At 37.5% G+C, this 27,117-nt stretch overlaps 2 protein-coding genes across 10 annotated transcripts in view; one reads left to right on the top strand and one right to left on the bottom strand.

The window, feature by feature from the left end:
• Positions 1-1,018: 1,018 nt before the first annotated feature.
• Positions 1,019-22,831, top strand: POF1B (POF1B, actin binding protein). Its single transcript, XM_026061252.1, has 14 exons — positions 1,019-1,426; positions 7,741-7,779; positions 9,020-9,127; positions 11,075-11,290; positions 12,942-13,057; positions 14,096-14,123; positions 15,220-15,294; positions 17,976-18,068; positions 19,029-19,142; positions 19,245-19,397; positions 19,528-19,638; positions 20,007-20,135; positions 20,412-20,485; positions 20,874-22,831. Exons 1-14 carry the CDS (start codon positions 1,019-1,021, stop codon positions 21,037-21,039), a joined length of 1,830 nt encoding a protein of 609 aa, XP_025917037.1. The 3' UTR covers positions 21,040-22,831.
• Positions 22,832-22,931: 100 nt separating this feature from the next.
• The window catches only part of ZNF711 (zinc finger protein 711), a 33,663-nt gene continuing 29,477 nt past the window's right edge, over positions 22,932-27,117 (bottom strand). For all 9 annotated transcript variants that reach the window (XM_026061242.1, XM_026061245.1, XM_026061244.1 and 6 more), the window contains 2 exons: positions 24,893-24,961; positions 22,932-23,249 (listed from right to left, as the gene is read on the bottom strand). The gene's annotated coding sequence lies outside the window, so the exon portion shown is untranslated. The remainder of the gene's footprint in view (positions 23,250-24,892; positions 24,962-27,117) is intronic.

Raw genomic sequence — 27,117 nt, 5'->3', positions numbered from 1 at the left:
TTGCTTTCTACTAGTGGTTGTAAACAGTGTTTAAAAAAATTCCAGTATGGATCAAATGCTTTTATAGTTGGATTTCATAGTGTAAAGAATGCAAATATCAAATAACTTAGCTGCAAAATCATCAGTCTCCCTTCTAAGTAGATGTTACAAACTAATGTTTAATGTTAATTTGTATCATTTTCTAAGTCATACTGTGTGACCTGAAAACAATTAGTAAGGGGAAGTAGTAGGGGAAAAAATCAAAAACATAAGGATAATATTTACTATACAAGATTTTATAATTATGCTATTCCTACATTAACTTTTAGAAGAAAAGCTATATCCTCACTCAGGGCTTGGGTGATGTTGTGAAATGCGACAGAGGAATCCAAAGCAACCTATGCCGGCTTGGGAAATACTGGAGTCCATGTTCTCTACAGAGTGAGATTTTGGATAAGTAACTTAGTTCTTTATACCTAAGTGACTGAGTTAAAGTCCAGCTATAGATATCAGTATGTGCCCCTTCTCTTTGAAGCAAATTTAGGAACGCGGCATTTAGGAAAGACACAGGGCTTTTCCGGACACCTGCTGCTCGAGGCAGAGGGCTCGCTGTGCGGGGAGAAGGGGGTTGCTTCCCCGCCTGGGAGAGTCCCTCGCCTCCCTCTGCCGAAAACGTGGCGTAGACCAGCGTCCCGCGGGGCCGCTGCCGTTGGGCCGCCATGTTGCGCCCCCACGAGAGGGCGGGAAGCGCGGCCGGCGGCCCCGGGCGGCCCCGCTCGCGGCCCGGCCGCCTGGCAGCGGCGCGCCGGCAGGGCTCCTCGGCCCTGCTTCCCGCTGGCCCCCTGCCGGAGAGGGGGAGGCGGCCGCGGGGCTCTGCCACTCGAAGGTGCGTCCCGCCCTAGGCGCGGCTCCCTCGCAGGTACTAATCGCCGCCCTGCCCCGGCGCCTCTGCACTGCTGCCCCGCTCCCCCGGGAGCCGCAGGTCCGGGCGCTCGGCGCAGCGCGCCCCAGCCGCCGCGCGGGGCTGCCCGCGGCCGGGATGTACGGGGGGCAGCAGCAGCTGCAGCCCGTCGCGCTGCCCCCGCACCTGCAGCAGCAGCAGCACTGCTACCGGCGCCAGCAGCACTACAGCACGCTCCCCGCTAGCCGGCGGCCCGCCTACTGCCCGGAGCCGCTGCCCCGGCCCGTGCCGTGCCCGGAGCCGCTGCCCCGGCCCGTGCCSTGCCGYGAGCCGCCGCCGTGCCCGGAGCCGCTGCCCCGGCCCCTGCCGTGCTTCGAGCCGGCGTCCCACCAGCACCAGGAAAGCAATGTGGCGTACGACCGGGTGAGGACCTACGGCCCCGGGTGCCGGCGGGTGAGCACCTCCTGCTCCTCCCGCGCGGGCTCGCCGCTGGAGAGCTCGCACGGCTACCAGCAAGTTATCTCCGGCTGCGACCCGCCGCAACAGGTAGGGAGCGGCGCCGCCGCGCCTCGCCCTCCTGCCCGCCCCGTCCCTCGCCCTCGGGGCGTCGTTCCCGGCCTCGCTCGTCTCTCCTGTTGCTCCGGGGCGGGCCGCTCCCGCCACCCCGGGTGCAAAGGCGGCGCCGGGCGGGCGCAGCGGGGCGGGGGGGCTCCGGGGTGTCGCCATGGGATGTCGCCCCACAAAAGGGAGGATCCGCACCGGCTTCCCCTCAGGGGAAGCGGGGCCGGGCGGTATGCGGCGCCGGCGACCCCCCGGTGGCGTCTCCGTCACGGCCGTGGGCTCGGCCCGGCCGCTCACAAACGCGATTTGCGTGTGCCAGGTTGTTTTCCTTTACAAACATCACAGCAAAAATATTCTTCCGATTTTCTGATCGGAGGGAAACGTCCGTGCACTTAATGGTCTTTAAAAATACTTGGACCGTCAGTGACAGCGCCCCTCTATAAAACACGCTGCCGTTTCTCCTCAGCACGCAGGCGGTTCGTTCGCCGCTAACGGCGGGGGGGCGGGGCGGCCCCGCCCGTAACGGCCGTTCCCGCCCGTAACGGCCGTTCCCGCGTGCCGTGAGGGGCAGCGTCGCGGCCCGCCCGGCCCCGCTGCGGGGAGAGCAGAGCGTCTGGAAACCCGTGCAGCGACTCTTCGTTTAATAGCGCGCACAGTGCAGATCAGTCACTTGCTGTTAAAGGTGACTGGATACCGAATGCCGAGGGAGGGTTTGTTCAGGAAGGGAGATGGGTGGACCTCCGGAAAGCTACTGATGACGTGGGTGTCATTCCCGAGGTGATCCTTGGACTTATCTTCCCTCGTCCCGATAGCGCGTTTTGTACTATAACAATTACATTCGGAACGTATGAAAGATAAGAGCATGAAAGATCCCATCTTTGACCAAGGGTACTAATGAAATAAATAATGTTTTATTAATTTAGTAATAAAATTATAATAAATTTATTATTTTATTAGAAAAGCTTTGTTAACCTATTTTAATCTAAAACTCTTTAAAGTGATTTGCTATTTAAATTCCTCTTTTCCCTTTTGTTTTGAATGGATAGATCAAGTCCATGCTTGTTTCTTTTTTTGGCGACTCTAACTTACATTTTTTTAACTTAAACCTGTAAATATCCTATTCCCTTACAACATTTTGCCCATTCTGTCAATAGAACTGTGAAATTCTAATCTGATTATAAACCTTGCACTTCTGCTTCTACAAGTTCCTGTTTCACTCCCATTTCCATTAATATGTACACAAAAACACTTTCCTGCTTGGTGTTACTAAATATAAAAATGCTACTAAACATAATGTAAAGGTGTGTCTGTTTAGTAGTTCTCTGTGAATCAACAATGCTAACTAATAACATGCATGAAACTAAGCAGGTGCAGAAGTATTAGAGAATCTTCATTTAGCATTGATTTAAAAGTTTGCAATGTAGTTTAGCAGGTTTCCTGCTGTGTGTGTTTACAGGGAAGGGTTTGAAGGTATTGATGTTATTTAATATAGTTTTAACGTAAACAATATCTTAGCTAAATCTTAGAAACAGAAAATTAGAAATCTATGACTTAAGAATAGCTTTGTCTATAAAAACAGAAAAGGAGTTCAGAATTTGTATATCAGGTTTTTCTCTTATACAGTCAGACTGTTATTAACATCAATAGAAGCAGGATTGGAGTGTCCTGTTCAATATGGGAACATGTATTTGTTTAAACTTCAACTCTTATTTAGCTTTCTTTCCTGTGGTATAAAAATATTTAACTATGAAAAAGAACAGGGATTGAGACAAATAGGAAATCAGATTGTCTCTTAAAGCCACATTTTTATACTATATGGCTGCCTTTTGCGGGATGGCTTTTGTAAATTCTGGAAAATGAGGCATTTCACTAACAGCTTTATATGTTTTTGAATATGACAGACTCTCATCCCCGCTGCATCAAATATGTTTTTAAACAATCCATCTTTCGTAAGGTGTGGAGTAGGAGCATAAACACTGGTTTCTCACCTCCCAGATAAATGATCTGCTTACTGGGCTAGATGATAGTCTGAATTGCATTCAATTAATTAAATATTCATTAGAATAAGTACTGCAGTCCCGAGCTTCCTTTATTCAGATGAGTAAATAAATAATGTGATTATAGTCTCTTATGCTGTCTCTGCCCTACTAAATATGTTTAATTTTCAACATCTGTTTAGTCAGTGAGTCCATGAAGTCCTGCTGATGAAAAATAGTTTCTTGCTGAAGTGTTTTGCCGGATTAGACTTTAAAGACAAAACAGGGTGTAGTCCAAATCAGGCTTTATGTGGGTTGTAATTTCTGTGGTGGAGAGGGATGGTACTTACTAAAGATTAATTAGGCAGTTATTCAAGACAAAAACCGTAACAAATAAGGGAGGTCAGATGGGAGTAGACAGAAGTGACATACTTTATGCTGAATGGGAGTTGTCAGAAAGCAGCACTGGGAAGAACAGTATAAGAGCAGCGATTCTGCTGGAGAGCAGTCATCGATTACTCCAGATAAAGGTTTCCAAAGGATTGCGTAGTGCTCTTTTTGATTCTGTTGCCCTTTCTGCAGATCATTTATAGCTGCATAAACTGAATAATGTAACAGTATCTAACTCGCATAGACATTTTGACCTAATACTAGAATATGTAGTTAATGGTAGCCTCATACTGTGGTTTAAGCTTTTTACTGTTGACAAGCCAAGGTGCTTTCTTTGAGCAATATTTAATTTTCTTTTGCAGAGCTTTAGTAGCATAATGATAACATCTTCATTATTGTTGCTGCGCTGTCATGCTGTTTAGTCACATAGCTGGTGTCTTCCATTATGTTTATGTATATTATTAATAGACTAGAGGGAAGAAAAATTTGAAAATGGCATGTACATGTAGCATGTGTGATTGTATTTTTCTGGTCACAATGTGTTCAGGATTTAGTTTTCTTTGTTTTCTCTGTCTAACCAAATAATGCTACATTAGAGAAATGCTACTCCCAGCCATGGCAGGCTTCATCTGGAGTAATTCCAGTGGCTTCATGAAATAGCAAACTCAAGGCAAATTTTACTCTCCTCTGTTTGAACCAAATGGAAAAAAAAATGAAAGAGATGACCCAAAGCTTTGTTTCATTGCTTGTTTAGAATAAATTCTCTTCCAGTATGGCCTATAGGTATTAATATTCTAACCATGGTCATGAAAAAATAAATAATACATGAAATGACACACAAAATGTCTGTCATCAGTGTGAAAGGCAAAATTCTGAAAGTCTTTGTATGAGTTGTCTATTCATGTGAGAATTTTTGTGAGTAAGATGTTTTCATGTCTTGATTCTGTGAAGTGCTGATTGCTCTCAACTACCATTGTGAATCTGGTGTAACAATAACCAAATCATTAACCAATTGGTGAAATTTGCTTGTATTATTTGAAACAGAAAGCCCACAAATATGGCCTGCTTTTTTTCAGCTTCCAAATGTAATTCATAAATTCTGATTAGATGACTGGATTTCTTATAATTAACCAGACAAGGTTTTATGCATATAAGCTTTTGACTTATATAAATTAAATTCTCACCTTAGTTACCAGTTTGTCTGAAGCTAAGGAAAAATTATTGAACTAAAAGTTTTTGTATTGATTGCTTTTCCTAAAATTTCCAGGCAATAACTGAATAAATCTATCAAATAGTTATTTTAAAATTTTACCCTTGAGAAGAACTTGTTGCTTCTTAAAAACAAGCAGAAATCATTGTGAAAGCATCAGCACATGACCTTTTAAAGTTACCCCATAAATGTAGTGGCCTGGGACCCCAAACTGCTACTCCTAGTTGCACTGCTGTAAATCCCAAACCCAGTCATGCCAGTGAAATCCACAGCAGTATTGGACTGGCACCCCCGCTTCCTTCTCCCAGTTAAAAAATGTTCCATCTGCAAAACATTGTAGGAAACTATTAAGGAGTAAAAGAGGAAAGCCTAAGAGATAACATATATCATCTCTCCCTTGGGAATGATGGAAAAATCTGTAATACTTGAGGTTGTATCCCGTTCCAGTGTACTACTTTTAGCATGCTCATACTGCCAAGGAAATAGCTGTTGGCTGCAGACGCCTTGGAAAGACATGTTCACTAGATGTGCAAAGCAAGGAAGTGCTTTTGTGTAGTTTAGGCAGGCTTACAACTACAGGATTTCTGGCCTCTAGATTATCTCCCAGGCCTGTGCAAGTTTGGCCTGTTTGGCTGGTATGGGAAGGATGGCAGGCAAATTCGTGTTTGTACTGGAGCAACGGAAATATATCTGCATCAAAGTCACTTGAAAACAGAAAGTGCTTGTGTATCTTAAAAATAAGCATAATTCTCTCTGACCAAAATATTCTTAGGCTCTTTATATTATCCTGCATAGGATTTAGGCCATTTTGAATATTATAAGATAAAAAGTGTATTTCAAGTTAAAATTCTGTCGTTTTCTCAGTTCTGAATGTATTCCTCTGAGAAAACATAGGTACCTAGCTAAAATAATTTTACAAGTTATTCTCCCTAAACTAGATAAAATGAGTTACATATTCCAAGGCCCTGTGGCAGTGAGATTCAGTTCAGGCAGGTCTGTACAACTTTTCAGTAAACTGAACATGTATCTTTGAATCTTATGGATATTGCGTACAACAATATTCACATCTGAATAAAAATCTCTCTCTTTCGTATTACTTGTATTATCATAGCACTTGAGCGCTCCTCCAGTCCTGGGCAAAGACTCAGTTATGCTGGGCACTGGACAGAAACTCTGAACTCTCTTGCATAGATCTAAGGAAATATTCTGAGTCAGAGAGTTGCCTGCTGTGTAACTTGTGTGAAGAAAATATCAATGTGCATTCATTTTTAAATATTCTAGTTTTTAGTTCAAATTTTTTAGGTGTCAGAGTTATCTAGAATTTGGGCCTAAATATTGCTTCTTTACAGTTATGTCCTGATCCAGAGAGTTCTGTTGACTTCAGTAGGATTACTCTCTTGATTGAGCCTTGAAGGACCTAACTTGAGTAAATGGAGTGTGGGAGGAGGAATAATCAGCTGTTTTCCACAGCAGTTAAAACTTTGAGATTTCTTAATTACCATGATAGATGCTAAAACACTTTTTTTTCCTACTTTGATTTCTTTTCCTGGTGCTGTTATGATTCACTCTTGAGAGATTTGAAAAACTGCTTCAGGCTTCCTAAACTTATGCAACAGTTCCAAACTGGGAATTTGACCAACTTTGGAGTTTTACTCTTATCCCATTAAGAATGTTTCCAGGACTTAACATCAGCAATATAAATTTTCCAAGCACTGCCAGCAGGCTAGGGGAAGAAATGGTTTGTTATGAAAATTGAAAGGTTGTGCTGTGAGGAAGAATAAATAATATGCTCTACAGTTAACTAACAAATTGACCAATCTTTAGATTAGATGCGATGGGAATTTTGCTTACTCGGATAAAGAACTGGATGTGGAGATTTCAAGTAACATATATAGATTGTTGTTTGTCCACAAAATGGAAGGTGTCCTTTTGCTTGTAGACAGTGGGGGGGGGGGAAGAAGAAGCATTTGTTTTTGAAAATGAACAAAACTGATGTCATTTGTGGATTTCTGTAATTTAAAAATGTGTATTTGTTGTCATTCAAGAACTAGCAAATGTTCCCGGTGGGCATCTTTTTCATTGGTGTGAATTATGGCATATTTGACCACTTTTTGAAATAATTGCTGCTGTTTAGTATGCTGAATACTGTAACAGTCTGATTTGGTTTGTTTGGCAGTTTCTGTGTACCTTTCTTTCCATTCTACAGATTTTCTTGTCTTTTCATCAAAAAAAAAAAAAAGAAAAAAAAAGCACTGGTGAAACAAACCGTGTCTTAAAAGTACAGAAGTTTACACTAGCTGAACTTACTATGTAACATAATAAACTGTAAATAAAAGATAGTGTTCTGTGGTATAGGGGCTTGCCATCATTGAAGAACTAGTCCAGTGTGTTCACTCTGATTCATGTTCTATTCTTCTGGCACTTATGGAAAATAAAGACTATCCCCCTCAGACCTACAGTTAGGTGACAGAGAAAAAAGACTCTTAAAGCTGAGAATCCAGAGTGTGTACTTTCATTTTGCATGGGGTTTATTTCCTTTTGAATGGAAAGGCCATGCATGGCTTGAAAACATTTCTAGGTGATACAGGCCAGTGGTTCTCAATATGTTTATAGCTGATTCAGATGAATTTGAGAATCTGTATAAGCCTGAGCTGTAAACATAAAAGGTTTTGGAGCTTGGACTGCAATAATCACTGAATCTGTACTTATTTTCTTCCTTGCAGGGCACTGTTCGGAGGATTATTATAGAGAATCCTGAACAGGTAGGGAAGCTATTCAGTTCTGTTTGTGCAAGTCTTTCTTTTGTAATTATCCTGATTCTGTAAAGTGCTCAGTTACCTCCACTGTGGGCTGCTAAGTATTTTTAAATAACATGGCCATACCTCTGATTCTGAGATTAAATTACTAGGAATTGAAAGTACTACGGAATCACCACACAATTAGGCTTCCCACCTCTCACTAGGTAGGTCTATATTAATATGCTTCAATATAATTGGTAACAGAGATGAATTTCTAACTGTTTCTACCCTGTTTATTTCAACTGTTGTCTAGATGGAAGCACAGTCGCTTTGTTTCCAAGTGGAGCAGACTGATATAAAAAACATCTGTAGAGTGACAGAGGGATTTTTAAAGAATTTTAAAAAAGCTATTTGGAAAATCTTTTGCCTTTTGGTTAATTCTTTTGTGATAGACCCCTTAGTGGAATTAGAGGTTTATATGCTGGGCATCTGGATATCCTGGGTAAAAGTCAAGTAGAATGGTTAAAATTATCTTCCAGAAACAGGCTGTAAGGAGTCTACTGGGGAGTCTTCCCTGACAACCAGCATATGTTCAACCTGACCTCAGGGAACAGCACTGCTCAAAAATGCAGCTATACCAGAAACCTACTGGAGCTCTCACCTTCACATTTATGAGACACTAAGCAGTTTCAGAAGGCACCTGATCAGATAGTGTATATCTGGCAAAACAGTGCTTTAACCACTGATCTCTCACAGCTCTGCGTGCCTGCCTGAAATTGGTCATAATAGTTATCGCCTGCCTGAATTGGCCACTGGTCTCTCAGTGCTACATGGGTGAATGACTAAAATAAGAAAGTTTTATAGCTTGATGAACTCTAGTTACYGTGACATACTGTCCACCTTATATTATGTAGCCTGCTCATTTTCTTCGGAGTCTGGCAGGATTCTGTGAGAAAAAAACAGTGTAATTTATTGCTTTTTTACCATGGTGTAAAGTTGAGATGCAGTATGTATGTGCAAGTTGTATGGATATTGCAGAAAAATCCGAGTTCAAGACTATGAAACTTACACCCACTCAAATGTGCATATAGGAACAGTGTATCTCAAAGAACTTAAGACTGTAAAAATAGAAGATATTTACTTTATAGAATTTTGAGTGTGTGCGTCTTCAAACTACAGGAAAGCTCCAATCATTTTTAGTCAAAATGCCACTAACTGAATTGGCTGTTTAACAACATATATGAATGTTTTTTATTAATATGCTTTACAGGAGCCATTATCCCCATTTTTTAGAGGGGGGAATTTCTATCCTGGAAATAATGTCATCTATGAAAAGACAATAAGAAAATACGAGCTATTAAATCCCCACCAAGTAAGTTGTTTCTGTATATTATCTATTGCAAAAGAAAATTGAGACAGTAGCAGAAAAGTTCCTGTTTCTTTTGAGAATTGTGTTGTCCAGGTATAAGAAACATTCTCAAAGTAAATGAAACGGTTTCTCTGTGTGATGACAGCAGAATTTGGAACATGTGCTACATTTTTCTTAAGACTTTCTTATTTCAAGCTAATGAAGAAAGCTGCTGTTGAATCGCTGATGCTCTCAGTTTGAACATGGTTATAGAACTCTTCATCTGAATATGACAGAGCATTAATTTCTTGCAGTAGCTCCACAACAGAGTAACCTATATAAAGTTTTATAAAAATTGGATTGTAAAGGCTAATTTTAGCTTTGACTTTCACTCTTTGTTGAAAAACTATTTTTTTTGGTAAAGCCATCTGAGATTTTGTCTCAGATTTGGTGTTTTGTCAAAAGCAAAATTATCATTTTTTTTCCTTTTTATTGCTCCGAAATACTGTTATATTCACCAGGAAGATTTTTGAAATGAAGGCTATTTCAGACTGATGTATCTAATATCTTTTGTTTTGTTTTTAAACTGAATTTTTTGTGCAATTCTGGATTTTAGTTTTGTTTTCCCACTGAAAACGATAAAATAGGTGTGACATCGTTCTCGAAAGTGGAAAGGGAGAAAATTTGAGGTAATTGTGAATAATAACACTCTCTTCATTCTTTCCACAGATAGTCTACAAAGAAAATAATAAAAAAGCAGTGTGCAATCCAGCCCTGGAAACCTATTTCTATTTTTGATTTTTTGTCACTCAGGGTACATTTATATTAGCATTTTAAGTCAAATCATGAGTGTAGTTTTGAAGAAAATTTCCCAGTCACCAACTACATACTGCACTTTGGTTTACTTTGCACAGCAGTCATGGATCATGCAAGCTAGTTTCCTTTCAGATGCACCTAAAACTAAAATATGTGTTGCAGGAGTCCAGCCAGTCACCCCAACTGTTAATGGGTGTTCAGTCCTTTGAGACCAAATTATAGCCACTCTGAGGTAAAACCTCCCAAAATACGTAGAATGTGGTGGACGCTGGGTCCTCTTCCTGTGCCGCTTGCTAATGTGGATGTAGTCTCTGTGCTCTGGCTTTGGTGCAGAATGAGATGTTGGTTCAACCTTTTTAATGTAACTACATTTTAAATTCAAGTCAAAACTACTTAAAGCCTGGGATTTGCATTTATATATTTCTACATAGAATATAAAGAATACATTTTTTGAGGAAAAACTTGTAAAGACTGTGATGGCAAAAAACCAAAGTTCTGCCGAAATCAATAACCTTCAATGTTTTGACTGGAGGCTAAACTAGTTTCTAGTTTATTGGTTTTGGGCTTGGGTTTTTTTTTTTTTTTCTTGGAAATAGCATTTTTCTTGGATTGTAAAAACAAGATGCATATGTCCTATATATATTGCACAGTCTGAAAATGGAATTGCTGAAAGCATTTATGGAGCAATATCTTGAGCCATTTCCTGTACTAAATGTTTTTCTAACTGAAATAACAAAAACCCAGTAAATAGTTCAACTAGAGCAACTAGCTCTTTTTTCAATCTCTATGATACTTAATGAAGCAGGATATACATGTGTTTTAATGGAGGTGCCCGTTTCCTGAGTGGATATGTTAAGAGGAACAGCATAATGAAACACAACTCATAAGTAAAATTAGAAAAAATGCATCTTCTGCGCCTTTTATTTCCAGCTACTAAAATTTGAGGAGTTGGTGAATTACAACCTTAAACTATGAAAGCATGAGGCAAATTCATGTTTAAATAGAAAAAAAAATTATTAGGATTATTAAAATATCCGAAACTGTCATCAGTCTTTCCGTGCAAAAATGCATTGTATTCATTTATGTATTCATGTTATGCTTCCATCTCATTAAGATGTGTTCTGTGGCTTAAAAAATAATATTGTTTGTTTATAGGAGAAGCAATATCAGTTTTCACACCAACATCAAATTCCCCAGCAATCAGATCAATGTCATGTTATCCAGCCCTGCCAGCAGCCTGAACAGTCCCAGGTCACTCATCAGTGCCAGCAAACACAGACTGGTAGCCCATGTGAAATAATCCCAGTGTCTGTGAGTGATGACTGCAGAGGAAATACAGTGAGGAGGGTAACAGTTCAGACATGTGAACCGGTAAGAATCACTTGCTGAATATTTTACTGTTCACAGTGTATTTTTGTTTTTTACGGAGAGTATAAAACTTTACAGATGGATAAAATTATTCATCCCTGATTTCAACAGTTTTTGCTCAAAATCATAGCATGGTAATTAAGTACCCATTGTAAGTAAACAGCAAAGTTTGTTCCTCTGTTGCAAATAACTTCTTTGCATGCTGAGATTGTAAATGTTGTTTAGAACTGCCCGTGTTTTACCTAGCAAGAGTACTCCTGTGATGTTCTCTAATCAGGTTTATAGATTTTGAAGGAATCAGATGGACATGATTTTTAGCTTAAAACAAAGAACTTTTAAATGGTTTTGTTGCTTTTAACCATATAGCTTACAGTAAGATAAGAGCAAAGTATATAAAATTCATGTCTGATGCACAGACATTTGTTAGATAGGCAATTTTTCTATCCAGATGAGAAATAGGTGTATTTTCTGAGTAGCCTTTTTCTGTGAAACATTGCATCTTAGTAGGTGTAGAGGCAGAGTAAAATGATGTGAACTTTACACTTACAGCTTTTGAGACATTTAATTTTTGAACATGATTTTAAAGCTTGTGCCTTTCAAACCCTAAGACTGAATAATATAAGAATTACACCTTTAATTTTGGAAAAAAAAGTTCAAATTGCTTTATAAGCTGGACATGCATAAAGTCAGAATTGCTCTCTATCTAAACTAATCAATGAGGATTTGAAATATATTTCAACTTGATGTAGATGTATTTGACATAGATTCACTGGAAGTACAAAACTAGCTTCCTTCACCCTTCATTCTGCAGCAGGTTACACCTTCTGTAGGCTTCCTATACACGTATACTATTTCCGTTGGGGGCAGGGGGGAGGGGAAGTGTAGTAGTCCCTTCCTATGCGTCTATTCAATATACAGGTGGCCAGACAAACATATCTAAGGTTAGTGACCTTAGTGTTAGACCTATGTGGTATTTCCCATAGCCAAACCCTACCATAAAGTAACTTGGGTAGACTCAGTTTGGGCTAGTTTAATTCTTTTATTGCACGCATACATAAACATTTGAACTTAAGTTGGAGGTACTTTAAGATCTTGTTGGGCTTAAAAAAAGAGGTCTCGTAAGTCGGTGCCTTTCTGTAAATGCTTCTGAAATTGACCTGGGAAGGAATCCAAGAGCTTCTCGACTCAGCCACTGGATATACTCCAATGCATGAATGTAAGCAAAAGCAGTGAGAATATAGTAATAAAAATACGATTTTTGCAGTGGGGAATCTTGCACCCGCTTGAGTTTATTTGGGTGCTGCTAATGGGGGTTATCCACTGTAGGGTGGAAGCATGTATATTAATGAAAGATTTGCTAAATCTTTACACTCTCTATGTTAGAATAATGATGATGTCGTTGCTGTAGGTGGAGATATTACTTTGCCTATTTCTTGTTGCTGTAAAGGAAGTCATTTATTTCTGTATAGTTTATTGAAAAACAGAAGACATGGAAGACTCAGCCTAGGAAAAGAATAGTGTAAATAAATTGCGAATTAATCACAGCAAACAAATCCATCGTGCTTGTAGCATTTTGATGTTCAGCTTTCATCCTGAAGAAGGGAACTCAACTATAATGTTCTTGTGTATCTTCTTTTAGGTGAGTTGCCCTCAGGAAAATAATGACCAGCTGGACTGCCGCTACTTTGGTGAGCTGCTTGCTGAACTGAACCGCAAGACCAATGACTTGCACAGTTGTTTACTACAGCATGTGGAAAAGATAGGAGGAAGGTATTGTCATTATATCTGTCCTATTATTTTGGTATTCCAGAAATCCTAGGAATGCACAGTTGAGAGCTCAATGCTGATTTTTCAGACAAATAGAATTCAGAGTGTATTTTACAGTAATATAACTTGCTGAGTACCTGCAGATATAAAACAAGGCTGTAAGCCAAATAAATTAACTGAATTCAATGCTCTTTCAAATTGTGTAGACTAATATGCAATAAAAATGATTTATTCCTTGGCTGTTAAAGTAATAGATAGAACAAATTTAAATATACCTACAGCATGCTGTTAGATATATTTAATGATACAGTTCTATTACTAGTCCTGAAGAATGAAACAACCCAAATGTCCAAGTTGCCATTTCATTTGTTTTGTTATATCATGGATTAAAAGATGGTCATCACRTAGCATGACACTCGGTATCTACATGCAAATTGATGTTAAGTATGTCTTCTGCGGGGACCTATAAATTATTTGATTTTGAAAAGAAATGCACTCTCAAAAGTCAGTAATCTGTCTTTACAGGTCATCTTACCCTTTTCTCACAATCACCATTATTTCATTCCTTTCCCCTCCTCCTCACTCACTCTCATTTGGTGATACTCCATTGAGAAAAGCAAAAGAGATCCACAAAAGAAATTGGCATAGCATTTAAAAAGGGAATTTAAACATCAAGAAAAATCTTGACACTGTTAAATACTTCAGGCATGTCAATGTATTGCAGCACAGTCTGGGTAAAGCCATTACCCAAGCCAATTCTCAGTGTAATTGGGTTAACCTAACATAATTGGGATAACTGCCCAAAGAAATAGTCTAAGGGAAGCACTGTGCTAAATACACGCCTATTAGTATTCCAGTCTGCTCACGTATCTCTGTATGGACTAATATTAACAACTCATATTTGCCTGTCACCTTAAAAGGAATATGAAGAACTCTGTTAGTACTTTAAAAGATGATCTTTTTATGGTTGTGAATGTGGTCATGGATTCTTAGTTATCAAGAAGCATTCTGTTAATTGGTCCCTTGGATTTTGTCTTACAGGAACCATGACATTGAATTTACCAGTCAGGTAAGCAGCAGGCATGCTCTTATAAGCTGTTTTGTAACATTTAATTTTAGTAAGAATTATGTGGATCTTCAGTTTTGAACCCAATTAAGCCCAATCCAGTTTAACTGAAGGATGTGGTCCAGTCTGTTTAGTATAAAGATGACAGTCTGTGTTAGTTAATGATTCCTGCTTGTTAATATCAGTAGGTTTCAGAATTTTAATGTTAGGTATGTATTTGCAAATGTTACCAGAAGTGAACTTTAATAATTTGCATTATTCCAGTACCTTATGAGAGTCAAATTTTGAGTTTTTCCTGTTGTGCCAGTAATGATTTCATTGTAAAGCAGACTTGCACAGCTACAAATTTTTACAGTATGCATTTATTGCAAACAATCTTTCACTCTCTTGCCAATAAAGAAGCTGTTTAGCAACATGTACTGCCATGCATTAGAAGTGGAGAATACTGCCTCTCACAGAAAGAAGAGGAACTTAAGTTGAGAAAACAGACTTCCTGTGTTTACAAAAAGCTCCAGCCATGCGGGATTCATTTTTGAGAATTTGGAGATATCATATCATCACATCACCATATCATATCGTCAGCACATTTATTATTTTTAAAGGCATTGTGTATATGGCAGAAATATTTGTTCAGGATTAAATTACATGATGCAATGCCTCTTAATCACTGGCAGTATCTCTTGTAGCACGTTGGTCACCATTTGTTTATTGACAGTCAATTATTTAGAAACATGAGATTTGATTGTATCATAAACTTTTTGGAGTTCTGTTTTAGTGTTAACTGTTGTTTCTGAGAGAGGATCGTTTTGAATACTGCTTTTAAAATAAAAGTTAAACTTGGTGATTTGAATATTCATCTAATGAAAATATGCTTGACATATCATTTCATATCTTTTTAATGCCACACATATATAAGACTTTGGAAGTCTTCTAGATACCCTTTGATCTATTTTCAGTGTATTTTGCCTTGTACTAAACATGTTTTTCATAGTAAAGATGTGTAGTTAATGAAATCACATTGTGATCTAGCAGGCAAAATTCTTAATCAAGATGTCAAAGACAAATAATTCCCCCCCACCCTTCTCCCTTCTTTGCTTAGACTGAAGATGTTGAAGATTTAATTCCCAGAGGACTGTCTGAGGCAACAAAACAGCAGATTCGTTATCTCCTCCAGGTATGTGAATTGGGTGGAGGGTGTGTGTGCAAGCAAACTGTAAGCTGAAACATTAGAAGTTGGCTTACACATACCAGGGAATTTGTACATAACATACTTTATTCCGTGTTCTACTTATTCCATTTATTCTAATGTAACATGTCTGGAATCATACAAATAGCTTCGTGACATGTGGCAGTTGCTTCTACAGACTGTGTATTTTAAACAGAGCTTTATTGGAGCTTTTTTGCAGTTTCACTGGAAACCATCTTGGCTTTTAACAAATAATTATATGAAAATACTGGTCTGATTTTATTTGTTTGTGCTTTATATTAAGACTTTACTTTAAAAGTTAAAGGTGAAGAGTAGGCATTTTATTGAATGTTGAATTAGATATCAATTACCAACTATATCTAATGCTTATAATTTATGTCTCATCTTCCACAAGTATTCTGGTTAAACACATATAACATGTTGCTCATGTCTGTGCATGCTTATGACATTCAGTAACAAAACATAACCATTTCGGTTTTGGTTCCATTTATAAATGGCTTTTGTTTTTCTCCTCATCTTGTTTTTTAGCTACCTAGCCATCTCAACCTGTTTTTTTTGTTCAACAGACACATAGGTTTGCCTGAAAGGTAATCAATCAGGCAAGAATGCAAGATTTCTGATAGTGTCTGTTCATTTTGTTGCTTCCTAGCATTATAATACTCTCTGTAATGTGTTTTTCTGGAATAATACTGACCTGCTATATGAAGTGTTTTGAAGGTAGCTGTTTACAATTGGCCCCCACCTTTGATAATATATTAAAAAACAGTGATGTAGCATGAATGCCAGTGTTGACTCCAGAACTGCGTAGCATTTGAGATTTAGGTATGTTAGAAGATCCAAAACAACCTGCACTCCTTAAGCAGCTGTGTCTAAATCTCATCTCCCTGGGCTAGAGCTTAGGTGATCCTACCTGAGTGCTACAGCTTAGAATCACTTCCTGGGGATAGGTTAAACTTTATGTGAACCAAGCTCTGAGCAACTTGGTCTGACTTCACAGCTGAGCCTGCTTCATGCAGGAGGTCAGACAAGACGACCTCCTGAGGTCCCTTCCAATCCGAACTATTCTGTGGTTCTTTTACAACAGACCTGACACTGACACCAAATTATTTTATGACTTCATGTTAGAACATTATCCCAGGAAGCAGGTTCAGTTCACCTCCGTGTGGAAGAGTTGAATCCTGTAGTTCCTGTTTTCTGGAAGTGTACCTGGTTTTATATTCTCACACCTATGTTTGTTAAAAAAAAAAAAAAAAAAGCAGATAAACTTGTGGGGAGCCAGATTCTGTCAGCATACACATGAAGTGTGCTCTCAAATAGACCACAGCTACTGCAAATGTCTTGAACAGAGTTGTGTGTGGTAGGTTGTTAACTCTCAGGATTTTTGAGCTAGCTGTCAAGCTGCTCAGACAAAGAGGGTTCTGGGTCGCCACAGACACTCAAGTCTAACAGCATGGAGATTTTCACTGTGAAAGTACATGACACCTAGGGAGTTTAGCCATCTCTAGCACTAAGCAGCTGCTGAGTGGGGACTGACTTACTTATATTTTTTCATTCTAAATTTAACCATCCTGACTTAATTTCTTCTTTTAATCTAGTCCCAATAGCATATTTCACAACAAAGACAAAACTCTAAGTCAAAACTGAAATTCCACTTTAATTCCAGTAAAACAGGTTAGTTACACTAGAAACATTGTTTGAAGCCTCCATCTCGTAATAGCACCACTAGGGTTAACAAATGTAACACAGGCTAATCACCATATCGATAGAGTTTGTAATAGCTTCTTCAGTTTGAGCGATCAAGACATTTCTTGCATGATGTTAAGAGAAGTATTGGAGGAAGAAAAACTGGACAAGGATTTAATTTTGATCCTGATATTAAAAAATAAATCTTTTATGCAGAATGTTCAGCCTTTCTAGATTAGTCAAAAGTTTGAGGAATTATTGTGTTTTCTCTCAAATATTAGAAAAGAAAGAAATTTATCATGAAATGCAACAGTTTGTGTTCTAATGTGAATTAATACACAGCTGTTTACAATGTATTAACAGAAAAAAAAAAGAAACAGGGCTAGTCTATGGTGCATTATTGCTTTTCTTTTTCATCCAGGTGACTCCTTTAATCATTGGGAACTCTTTTCCTTTAAAGGAAAAAGTTGGTAGTTTGTGTATGTTTTATTTTTATTTTCATTTAATGCTCTTGCCCTTGGGCTGAAAGCTTGGTTTAACAGATCTCAAAGATGAATCATTCCTCTGTGGCTTCTCAGGTAGGGTGGTTCTTTTTTTCATCACTATAACTCACAGAGCTCTGAACCTGATTGTGAAGTATTAACCCATTTATTTTTCCCTTCATTAGAGCACAAGTTCAGTTCTCCTTTCTTCTGTTGTTCCTTCCTTTTAAAAAATGTTCTGTCCTGTATTATAAAGCACAATAGTTCAAAAATTGTGCCATTTGCAGAACAAACTGCATGAAAATGTGTCTTTAAAGTGTCTACAGTTTCTACAATGACTTGAGCAGTAGTTCTAGGAGTAAAAAAGTTATTTTCAGCTCTATAGCAGTTCTCTTCTTTTACACATTGCTAAGCATACTGTAAATGAAGCTCACTAATAAATCGGAAGAATACATATTTTTTATTTGTTTCACTTCCTCCTAGATGAGAGTGACATCAGATAAATCATTGAGGCTTGTGCTTTCCACTTTCAAAAATTTACGTGAAGAGCTTTGCCATTTACAGGATGACTTGGGGGTAAGCACACTTTTCAGTTCCCATGTTGATACTTGTCAGTGAAGAAAGTCCATTAAGATGAAGTTTAAGTTTTTAAGTCCAGGCTTTTAGTTGCTTTAATATGAATTGTTAATTTATTAATAGCCTTGCATGACTTGTACGGTGGATGAGGTCAGAAGATTTCTTTATCAGTGGATTTCAAGTTTTAAATTTGTAGAATCCAAAACCACCAAACACACACTTTCAAAGAAAGGAAAGACCCTGAACAGTGAACTTAAGATTTAGAACTTTGAATTACCTCATTACTTAATGTTTTTACTTTTACCATGGACAAGGCCTACACCAACTGCTTATATGCTAGCACTGTTCCAGGAGACCTCAGTTCCATTCACTCCTAACTGCAAGTCATGTTCCCCACTTACAGAAGAGCTGTTGTCAGCTGGTACCTTTAAGAACTCCAGCAGTTCTCCAGAGTGAAATATCAGAGTTTGGAAGCTGCAGTTCTACAGCTCTGATACAGCCTGTAGATAACCGTCATTCTGAAAGCAGAAGAATTCTCATGGCAGAACTTTCTCTTGGCCAGTCTGGAAACTTCGCAACATTCTCTTTTAAAACGCAGTGTTAGGAGAGAGTTTTCCCTGTCATCCTTAACATAAAACAAGTAGTCTGTGCAGTGAAGTGGTCTTTGTTTTGGATTTTTGTTGGTTTCTGTTTAATAACTACAAATAAGTCTTTCTGGGACAGGCTGAAGGAGCAGTATCCAAGATTACAGTGCTTACCACACAACAGGAAGCCACACATACTACAGTGATGAGCAGCTCTGAGCCATGCAGTAAAAAAACAAAAGCAGTCCCAAGAAAACTAAAAATTTTCTTAGTTCTAAGTCCTCACTTATTAATTACTCATTACTTTGTATTTTGAACATGGGAAAGGTTTACTGAAAAATTGCAGCTATTGACAGTAAACACTTTTGTCTTACAGAAATTAGAAACTGACAATGTCTGCCTTAAGAAGGATTTGTCTTTTAAAGATTCTCAAGTTAAAGAGTATGAAACTATGTTGGCTTCCTTGAGAGAAAATAATCGTCAGCAGCAGGTGAATCTAAAAAGCATTTTCAATGTAGTTACAATCAGCCAAAAACTAGCCCATATGCTGGCCTTTGAGGATTTTGAGTAATTAATGCATGGTATATTCCAGCAAGGACTCAGAGAGAGTATTGCAAAATGTCGCTCTCTGGAAGAACAGCTCCTTTCTCTTCAGCTCAGTGAGGGAGAAAAGGATTGTAAATTAAAAGAACTGGAGTACGGCAAGCGTGCCTTGGAGCAAGAGATCCAGAACTTAAGACTACAGGTAATAGGCTCATTTTTCTGTTTACAGTAGCTGTTACTCACAAATTCAACTGTAGTAACACAAAGAAAATGAAGAGCAATTAAACTTGCTAAAATTCTTTTAAAAATAAAAGCTATTTCATTTTCTACAGACCTGTTCTAATCCAACACTTCAGACCACCACAGATGAACTCTCTAGCCGTTACGTAGAGATGATCAACAACTTGAGAGAGGATAAAGATCGTGAGATCCGCAGTCTTAGGGTATGTTGATTAACTTGATACGTGTGTATTCCTCACCTTGTATGACTGCTCAGGTTATGAATCTGTTAGTTGAATTATCACAGATACTTTAAGTCCAACTAGTGCCCTCTGAATTTACTGTGCAGCTCAACCTTTTCATTTAAAAGCAATCAGTCTTTGTGCATGTCTCTCTGTGTGTATATATATATATACATAACATATTATGTACATGCATGTATATATGCAGGGTTTTTAAAATTCTACTAATTCAAGTGTTAGTGTTCATGATTCTAATGAAAAAGTATATCCAGAGTCATAGATGCATGCTTAAAGGTCACCTGCAAGGAACACAGAACACTTAACTATTCTTTATCATATTTCTTTTTTAGTCTCAGTTATCACAATTCCAGCAAGATATATCAAGGAGAGAAGGAAGTAATAGTGACTTACAAATAAGGTTGCATGAACTGACATCAATGCTGGAGGAGAAAGATGCTTTTATTAAGCAACAACAAGAGGTAAAATAACATATTTCTGCTTTAAGAATGTTAGGTTTAAGCATCAACTTACTATGAAGATGGCATTTTACTAGGAAGTCACTTACACCATCCTGAATCAGCACTAAGATTTTTTTTTTAACTAAATGTTTGATGATGCTGTTTCTCTGCTAATCTCTTGGAAGGACAGAGCATTTCAGACTGTTCTTCGAGACGAATTTCTGCAAGTATTTTGTTGTGACTTTGGTCAATTAGCAAATATTACTTCATTTGAATGTTTATTTTTGGTTTTCTCAGGACCTCTTCAGATTGAAGCAAGAGAGATTATCATGCAGTCAGTCCCCTGGTGTAACAGCCATCATCACTAAGAAGTAATGTAGCTATTCACTTTTCCTAAAAATACATTCTTTTGATTTCCATTGTGTAGCTTCTGTTAATTAAGTCCTTACATCCTTCAAATTTCTTAACACTATCTACTCAGCTTTTAGGAGAAAAAGTCAAACTAGGAAAACCTATCTAGGATGGATTCAGTACAGATATTCCTACTAAGCATTGTAACAGCAATTGGAGAGTAACCAGTATGTCAAACTGATATTTAAATGACAGTATTAGTTTTTTAGTTACTAGTAAAAATATTTGGGGATTGATAACTAAATTAAATTAAAAACTAAACTAGAAGAATTATAAAGTTCATGATTTGGATATAGGTATGCAGATTTTAGTGTTATATTTTACAGGATTGCAACTCTTTTAATACAGGTACAGGAATCAGTATCCAATTCTAGGTCTCTTGTCTGATGACTACAAGATTACATCACCGGTCAATAAATCACAAACTGTTGTAATTGAGAGGACTGGAGAAATATGGAAACACGTAAGTTTACTTAAATTAACTATACAGGTTCAGAAATCTCTAAGTATTTAATTTAACTTCAAAGAAAACATTAGCCAGAGTTGGCTTGCAAGAGAAAGCAAGAGTGTTAAATTAACCAGGCTGCAAAAAGCAAAGTGACTAACTAAACTCAGGGGGCTGTATTTGTCTGTTGCAAAATGGCAGTAATTGTTAGGTGAAATACAAAAAAAAGAAAAAAAACTGTCATTTTTTTCACTGATACATAATTACCTTTAACAAAAAAAGTGGTGTTGCTCTAACAGCAGCCTCTGCCATCATGCACAAAGCAGTCTTCTGGGCATCAGTGTCTGTACTGGGTAAACAGATTAGGGAATTAGGACCTTTTTCAGTGTTTTGCTCTCGGATGGAGAGTTTACAGATGAAATGTTCTGAGTAGGCAGTATGCCTCTGTATCCTAAATTTTAATTATTCTGCACTAAAACATATTAAGCACCATGGAAACTTCACTGAGATAGCAGTGCCTGATGCAGGAAATGCAGAACAGTAGTGCTTTTTTATAAAGTTATTTAAAGTAAAAGTAGAAAACAGGACTGCAGAAGCTGTTTATGTTACAGGGCACAAAGTAACGTCAAGTTTGAATACAAGGTAAAGGCCTGAGAAAGATAACCAAGGCCAGTTTACAAGCATGTGTTCCAAATACTGGAATTTGATGAAGTCGTCTATGGACAAAATCTCAAAGAGAAGGACAAATAAAGGAATGTAAGAGACAGAGTAGCAGTAGCTTTGTGGGAGACATGACCAAGGAAAAGATAGTTTTGTGAGCAGACTGAATAGACCAAGGGTAAAACATCTGGCAGGTTCTAAAAGGATATGTGAGATGTTAACCAAGGTAGGACTAAAAATAAGAGACTGCAAACAGTTTTATTACTGATCTCTAAAACTCATCCAGTTGCATTGCAACTGAATGCAATTGCCATACCTAATGACATGTTAAGGTAGTAACCCTTACTGTAAAGAACAAGCCAAAACCCCTCTCTCTCCTACCTTATTTGAAAAGTTAGTCATACTTTTCATTATAAAGATGAAAAAGATGAGTGTACACGGCACTTGAATAGAGCAAGGTCATTAAATGAGAACTGCTTGTATGTTAAGTTTCTCAAGGTCTCTAGTGCAAGTTTCAGTTGAAACAAAATTACTCTGTTGCAAGATAAACTTAACAGTTTGAGAAGTGCTAATTTCACCTTTACTCCAAGCTTCACATATAGTTTTATTCTGTGTTTGTATGCTGTCAGACAACTTGATATCTGTATTCATTAATGAATAGTAATGCTGATGATAGGTAACTGAATAGCATAGCTTATATGCTAAAGTAGCATGTATGTGATTCTGTCATTCAACTAGCTATTATTTATCATGTTAAGTCACTTAGGATACTCAAATATATTGTCTTGATTTTCAGTGCATCTGAAATTTGAGGTTTCATTCTTGGTGACTCATATTTATATTAGCAAATTCTAACTTCTATGGTAGAAGTTTTGTAATATTTACTATTTAGGTATACAATAACTTCCTGTTCTTGGTTGTTCTCATAAATATGAAAAAAGCTTGTTTTTCTGTTTCCTGGAGACAGTGAATCAAGCCAATTCTGACATATGCCCCTTGCTAAACAGAAGTGTTTACAGTTTAGACTTTGACCTTGATAGTACTAGTTGCTATAGCACGGACACAGGTAGCATTTGTTATGGAGGAAAGGCTCACTGTCCATTTAAAACACTTACTTATAAAAAATCAGATTAAGTTAGAGAAATAAATATATTCTCAAATGAAGCACGCTTCATATACCCAACAGTGTATTTTATACACAGAAATGGTAAGTATGTGCATATTTTCTGACAGACTGCTTTTTTCTTTCAGGATTGAAAGAAACCCCTTAACCAGAGTTGCTTAAAGGAGTTCACACCAAATGACTAAAACTGCTTTACTTTCTGCTATTTTGCATCAGTAAAAGGTTCAGTCTGATACCAAGAGAAAGTGAGGAATGCATTAAGGACATGGAAACAGGAAAGAAGACTACGGAAAATGCTGTCTTGCCCTCATCATAAAGAACTGAGTTCCCTGTGTTCTTCATAATAACAACATGCTGATAACATCAACTATATGTTATACTTTCCATACACTTTTCTCTCAGCAGAGAACGATATTACCATTCTTCTGTAGACTTCAGTTTTTCCTGACAGTCACTACTTGACTAACTTCACTTCTTCTGTCAGTCTTGCAGCATTCTAAGAGAGAAAAGAGAAAATAATCTGATACCTCTTTTGGAGGACTCCTGTCATGTTCTTCTGTCCTATCTACTCATGCAGAGTAGGTGAGAATGACTGATATAAATTTAAGCTATGTCCATACTGAGTGGCTGGTTTCAATACAAAGGGATTCATGCAGATTGTCTTTTTATCTACTACTGGCTATTCAAGATGAAGCAAAACCCCCAAACAACCTTCAGGGGGAGCTTTAACACTAAAGGGCACCTCACTGAAAAACAATTAACATGTTTTAGCTTCTTGTAGGCAAATCTACTATGGAAAATTACTTAACTTGCTCCGTATCCACAACAACTTCTTCAGCTCAAACTTAGTTATGTAAATGTAGTAAGTTTGGTTATTTGCTAATTGAATAAAATGATTGGGCCAATTTTAAGGAATGTGTTTGAGATCAGAGTTGGTATGTTTTCAGCTGAACCTCTTTTAAACCCCAAACCAGCCGTAACTATTTATTTTACAGTGGCTGTGCTTGAGGATTTCAAGAACTTGTTTTTCATATACGGAAGCTTCTTAGTATGAAAATAGCTCTTGGACTAAATTTTATTATCAGAACAACCTTCCATTTACAATTTTTGCTCCAGGCAGGACTACAGAAGTTGTCTCAACTGATTTGGCATGAATATTTAAGTAGTAATAAATAACTAACAAACATAGTGCATTTGGGGGACAGGGGAAAGTACTAAGGAAAGAATCATAGGGGAATATTAAAACAATATGCAATCAAAAAGCGCTAGCTCTGTATTACAGGGTTCTTGCTTTGCTATATTTCTGCAGGCTTATGTATTTCTAGTCACATAGAATGTATCTTATAGACAATGTTTAATGGTAAAAGAACCCTGTAGGCTATGTGTAACTATGAAATAAACATTAAGTGTAACTTTCTGGATCGTGTGTGACTGTAGTGAAAACATCTAATGTCTATGTGATAGGCTGGCAGGGTTTGTTTTAGTGGTTTGATACCGGGTGTTTTTGACAACTTGTTTCTCTGCATGACTCTTTACAAGCAAAAGAATAGTATTTGGCTAGACTTGAGTCTTCCAGTCAGTTTGATGCTGTGAAGACAAATATGGCATCATGCCCTTTGTAATTGGCATAAGGAGACAAACATAAATCCTGCTCCTTTTACTGCTGCTTGAGTACATCCAGCCTAAGATCAGCCTGCAGTTTCATGTGTGAAGTAAGAGTGTGCACCATTAAAATACCACCAGTTTAGTCTAGCTCTATCAAAAGAGATTTGAATTAATGAAAAATAAAACATTTATAAAACATCCTCAGTTGAGTGAAGAGTAGCTTGCCCCACTGAAACCAATAATTGTAAGTCTAGTTATGAAATATAGATTCTAAAATGACTTCATATATTAGCATCATGTGAATACACACACACAAAAAAATCACAACTGATGACATGTTATTTTCAAAGTATATTCCAACCTAATAAATAATGTTAGTTACACTGTCTAATGACCCTTCCACTTTTGTGGCTCAAACATAAGAAAGATGGGGTGAAAAATAAATCACTTTTTTTTTTTTAATGGCATAGTTAAAATATCATGATTAGTGCAGTTATCTGGTGTAAAGGCGAGACAAAGTAACTGCTGACTTACTGTTGTCTTTGCTGTGATCTCTGCTGGGCGTGACTGGTTGGAAACATTACACAAACAGTTCAGAAGAAGCTGTGAAGAGTAGAAACAGCAGTTACTAATGGCCATATTTACTTTGCACTCATTTATTTCAGCTATTGCAAGGGTTGTACATGAAATTTACTAACTCTTCCATCAAGTAATGCTAAACCACTATTTTCTTTTAACTCTTTATGACTAAGATGTATAATAGCATGATGCAAACAAACAGTAAATGCCCTCAAAGGACAGGCAGATGCAGGCTCTGAATACATTCAGAACTGTTGGGTCTTTGTTGTGTTGTAATTTCATGGAAAAGGCCATGATTAGGCAAATGAACTGTCTTGCAAATACAGTTGGTAGTATGATACTTAAAACACACCTGACTGTCTCCCATACTTGGAGAAATGCAAAACATACTATTAAAAACGCCTGGTTTGCCAAACAGGAAGACACAGAGGTCGATACTGTTATTATGTAGCTAGGATGAGCTGTTCTAAGGCTTGGTACATGTACAGTAAATGATACAGCTCTGGCATAGCAACATATTTCACTCACAACTAACAATGAAGCAATAGACCCTAGTCAAAAAGCAGAACTAGACTAGGAGCTGATCAGTTGGGGGTTGGTTTTGTTTTCAAACCAGTTTTATCTAAAAAGCAAATTTAACATTCTTATCTTTTATTATAAAAATACATCTCACTAGCTGCAGTCTTATCTGTTGCTTCTTTTCTGTTGAACTAGAAGTGATTTACATAACTTTTTCTGCTAGAGTTTACAGAAACACTTTATTCTCATCTCTAAATCAGTTATCATTGAAATTACAAATAGTATACTTCTTTAGAGAATTTTTTGTCTTGATTTCAGGTAGGTATTACTGAAAAGGTGCATTCTACCATGTAGTGCATATAGTTCTTGGATGAAAGCCAAGAACTCCTCCTCTCCCCCCCCCCCAAGAAAACCAAAATCTTTTCTAATTGAGCCTTTGCTCAGAGCAGTATATTATAGGACTCAAAATTATCTAAGAAATACAAAACTTAGTATAGGCAATTTCTGAAAAGCTCATATATAAAATTAGTCTGAAACTAAGAGGTGAAAAACCTTGTAGGTAAAAACAGATGAATTCCTCCTCAAAGTATCTGGATCACAAAATATATAAAGAAACTTCCTACTACCCCGGTTGTGAAATGCCATTCATCTCCTGTACAGGCATGGTATGTTTAGCTGAAAAGAAGAACCAAGTATTTTGTATGATGGAAAAAAATATGGAAATTGGCTAAAAATAACTACCTACCTACCTGACTAAAAGGAAATCATTATGGAAACAGCACACAAATGATGATAGCAAATCTGACCAGGATACTTACAGTGAAAGTGACAATTTATTTTTCAACTGCTCCATAACAAAAGTAAATGTGCTAAAGTTTGGGTAGATGTTTCTTGCAATTAAACAAATCTTTTTAATGGCCTCTGAACAATCTCTTACTTTAAAATATATTACCTTTAAAATATTTTTAGCATAAAATAAAAAGAGGATAATTTTGTCAGTTCTAGTATGTTGCCTCTAGCAGATCTACTGAGGAATGATCAGTACCCACATGACAATAGCTCACTTATTTCAGTCTTCATTGCTGTGTAGCTAGAATTTTTCCTTTCTCTTTCCCTCCTTCCTTTTACTACAGTAAAATAAATAAACAAACCACATAAAATACCAAAAGCTGATGCATAAAAATAGCATCTCCAACATCTTTGGTGTTTAAAAAAGCAAAAGCATTACCCACTGAACTGTTTTTTCTGCTGTTACAGTAGAAAAGGTAAAAGTGAGATAATTTTCTCTCAACAAATTTAAGATGAAAATATTACAAAATTCAAAGACTTTTCACATTTTAAGTGATGGTAATTTGCTCATATTTTTCTAATTAAAATAGTCATAGCTCTTCCCAGGAACAAAGTTACTATTACACTACTATACTGCACATTTTGTAATAAAAGTGAGTTTAAGTACCTGGCAGGTTTTTTTTTTTTTTTTACAGTTTGTTTTTAAATATGCAATTTCAAAATATATAAAACAACAGTATAAAAAGTATATGTTTACATTTAATTATGACATTCTTTGGACAGAAGTTATCCTCACTTGAAACTTTTAAAATTAAATCTATCTGTAGTTGCTGAGTTGTTTTATACGGAAAAATTATTCCAGTGTCTCATTT

This window comes from Apteryx rowi, unplaced genomic scaffold, assembly GCF_003343035.1.
Source record: "Apteryx rowi isolate R43461 unplaced genomic scaffold, aptRow1 scaffold_179, whole genome shotgun sequence".
In the NCBI taxonomy this organism is placed as follows: Eukaryota; Metazoa; Chordata; class Aves; order Apterygiformes; family Apterygidae; genus Apteryx; species Apteryx rowi.
This window is presented reverse-complemented; position numbering and strand designations above follow the sequence as displayed.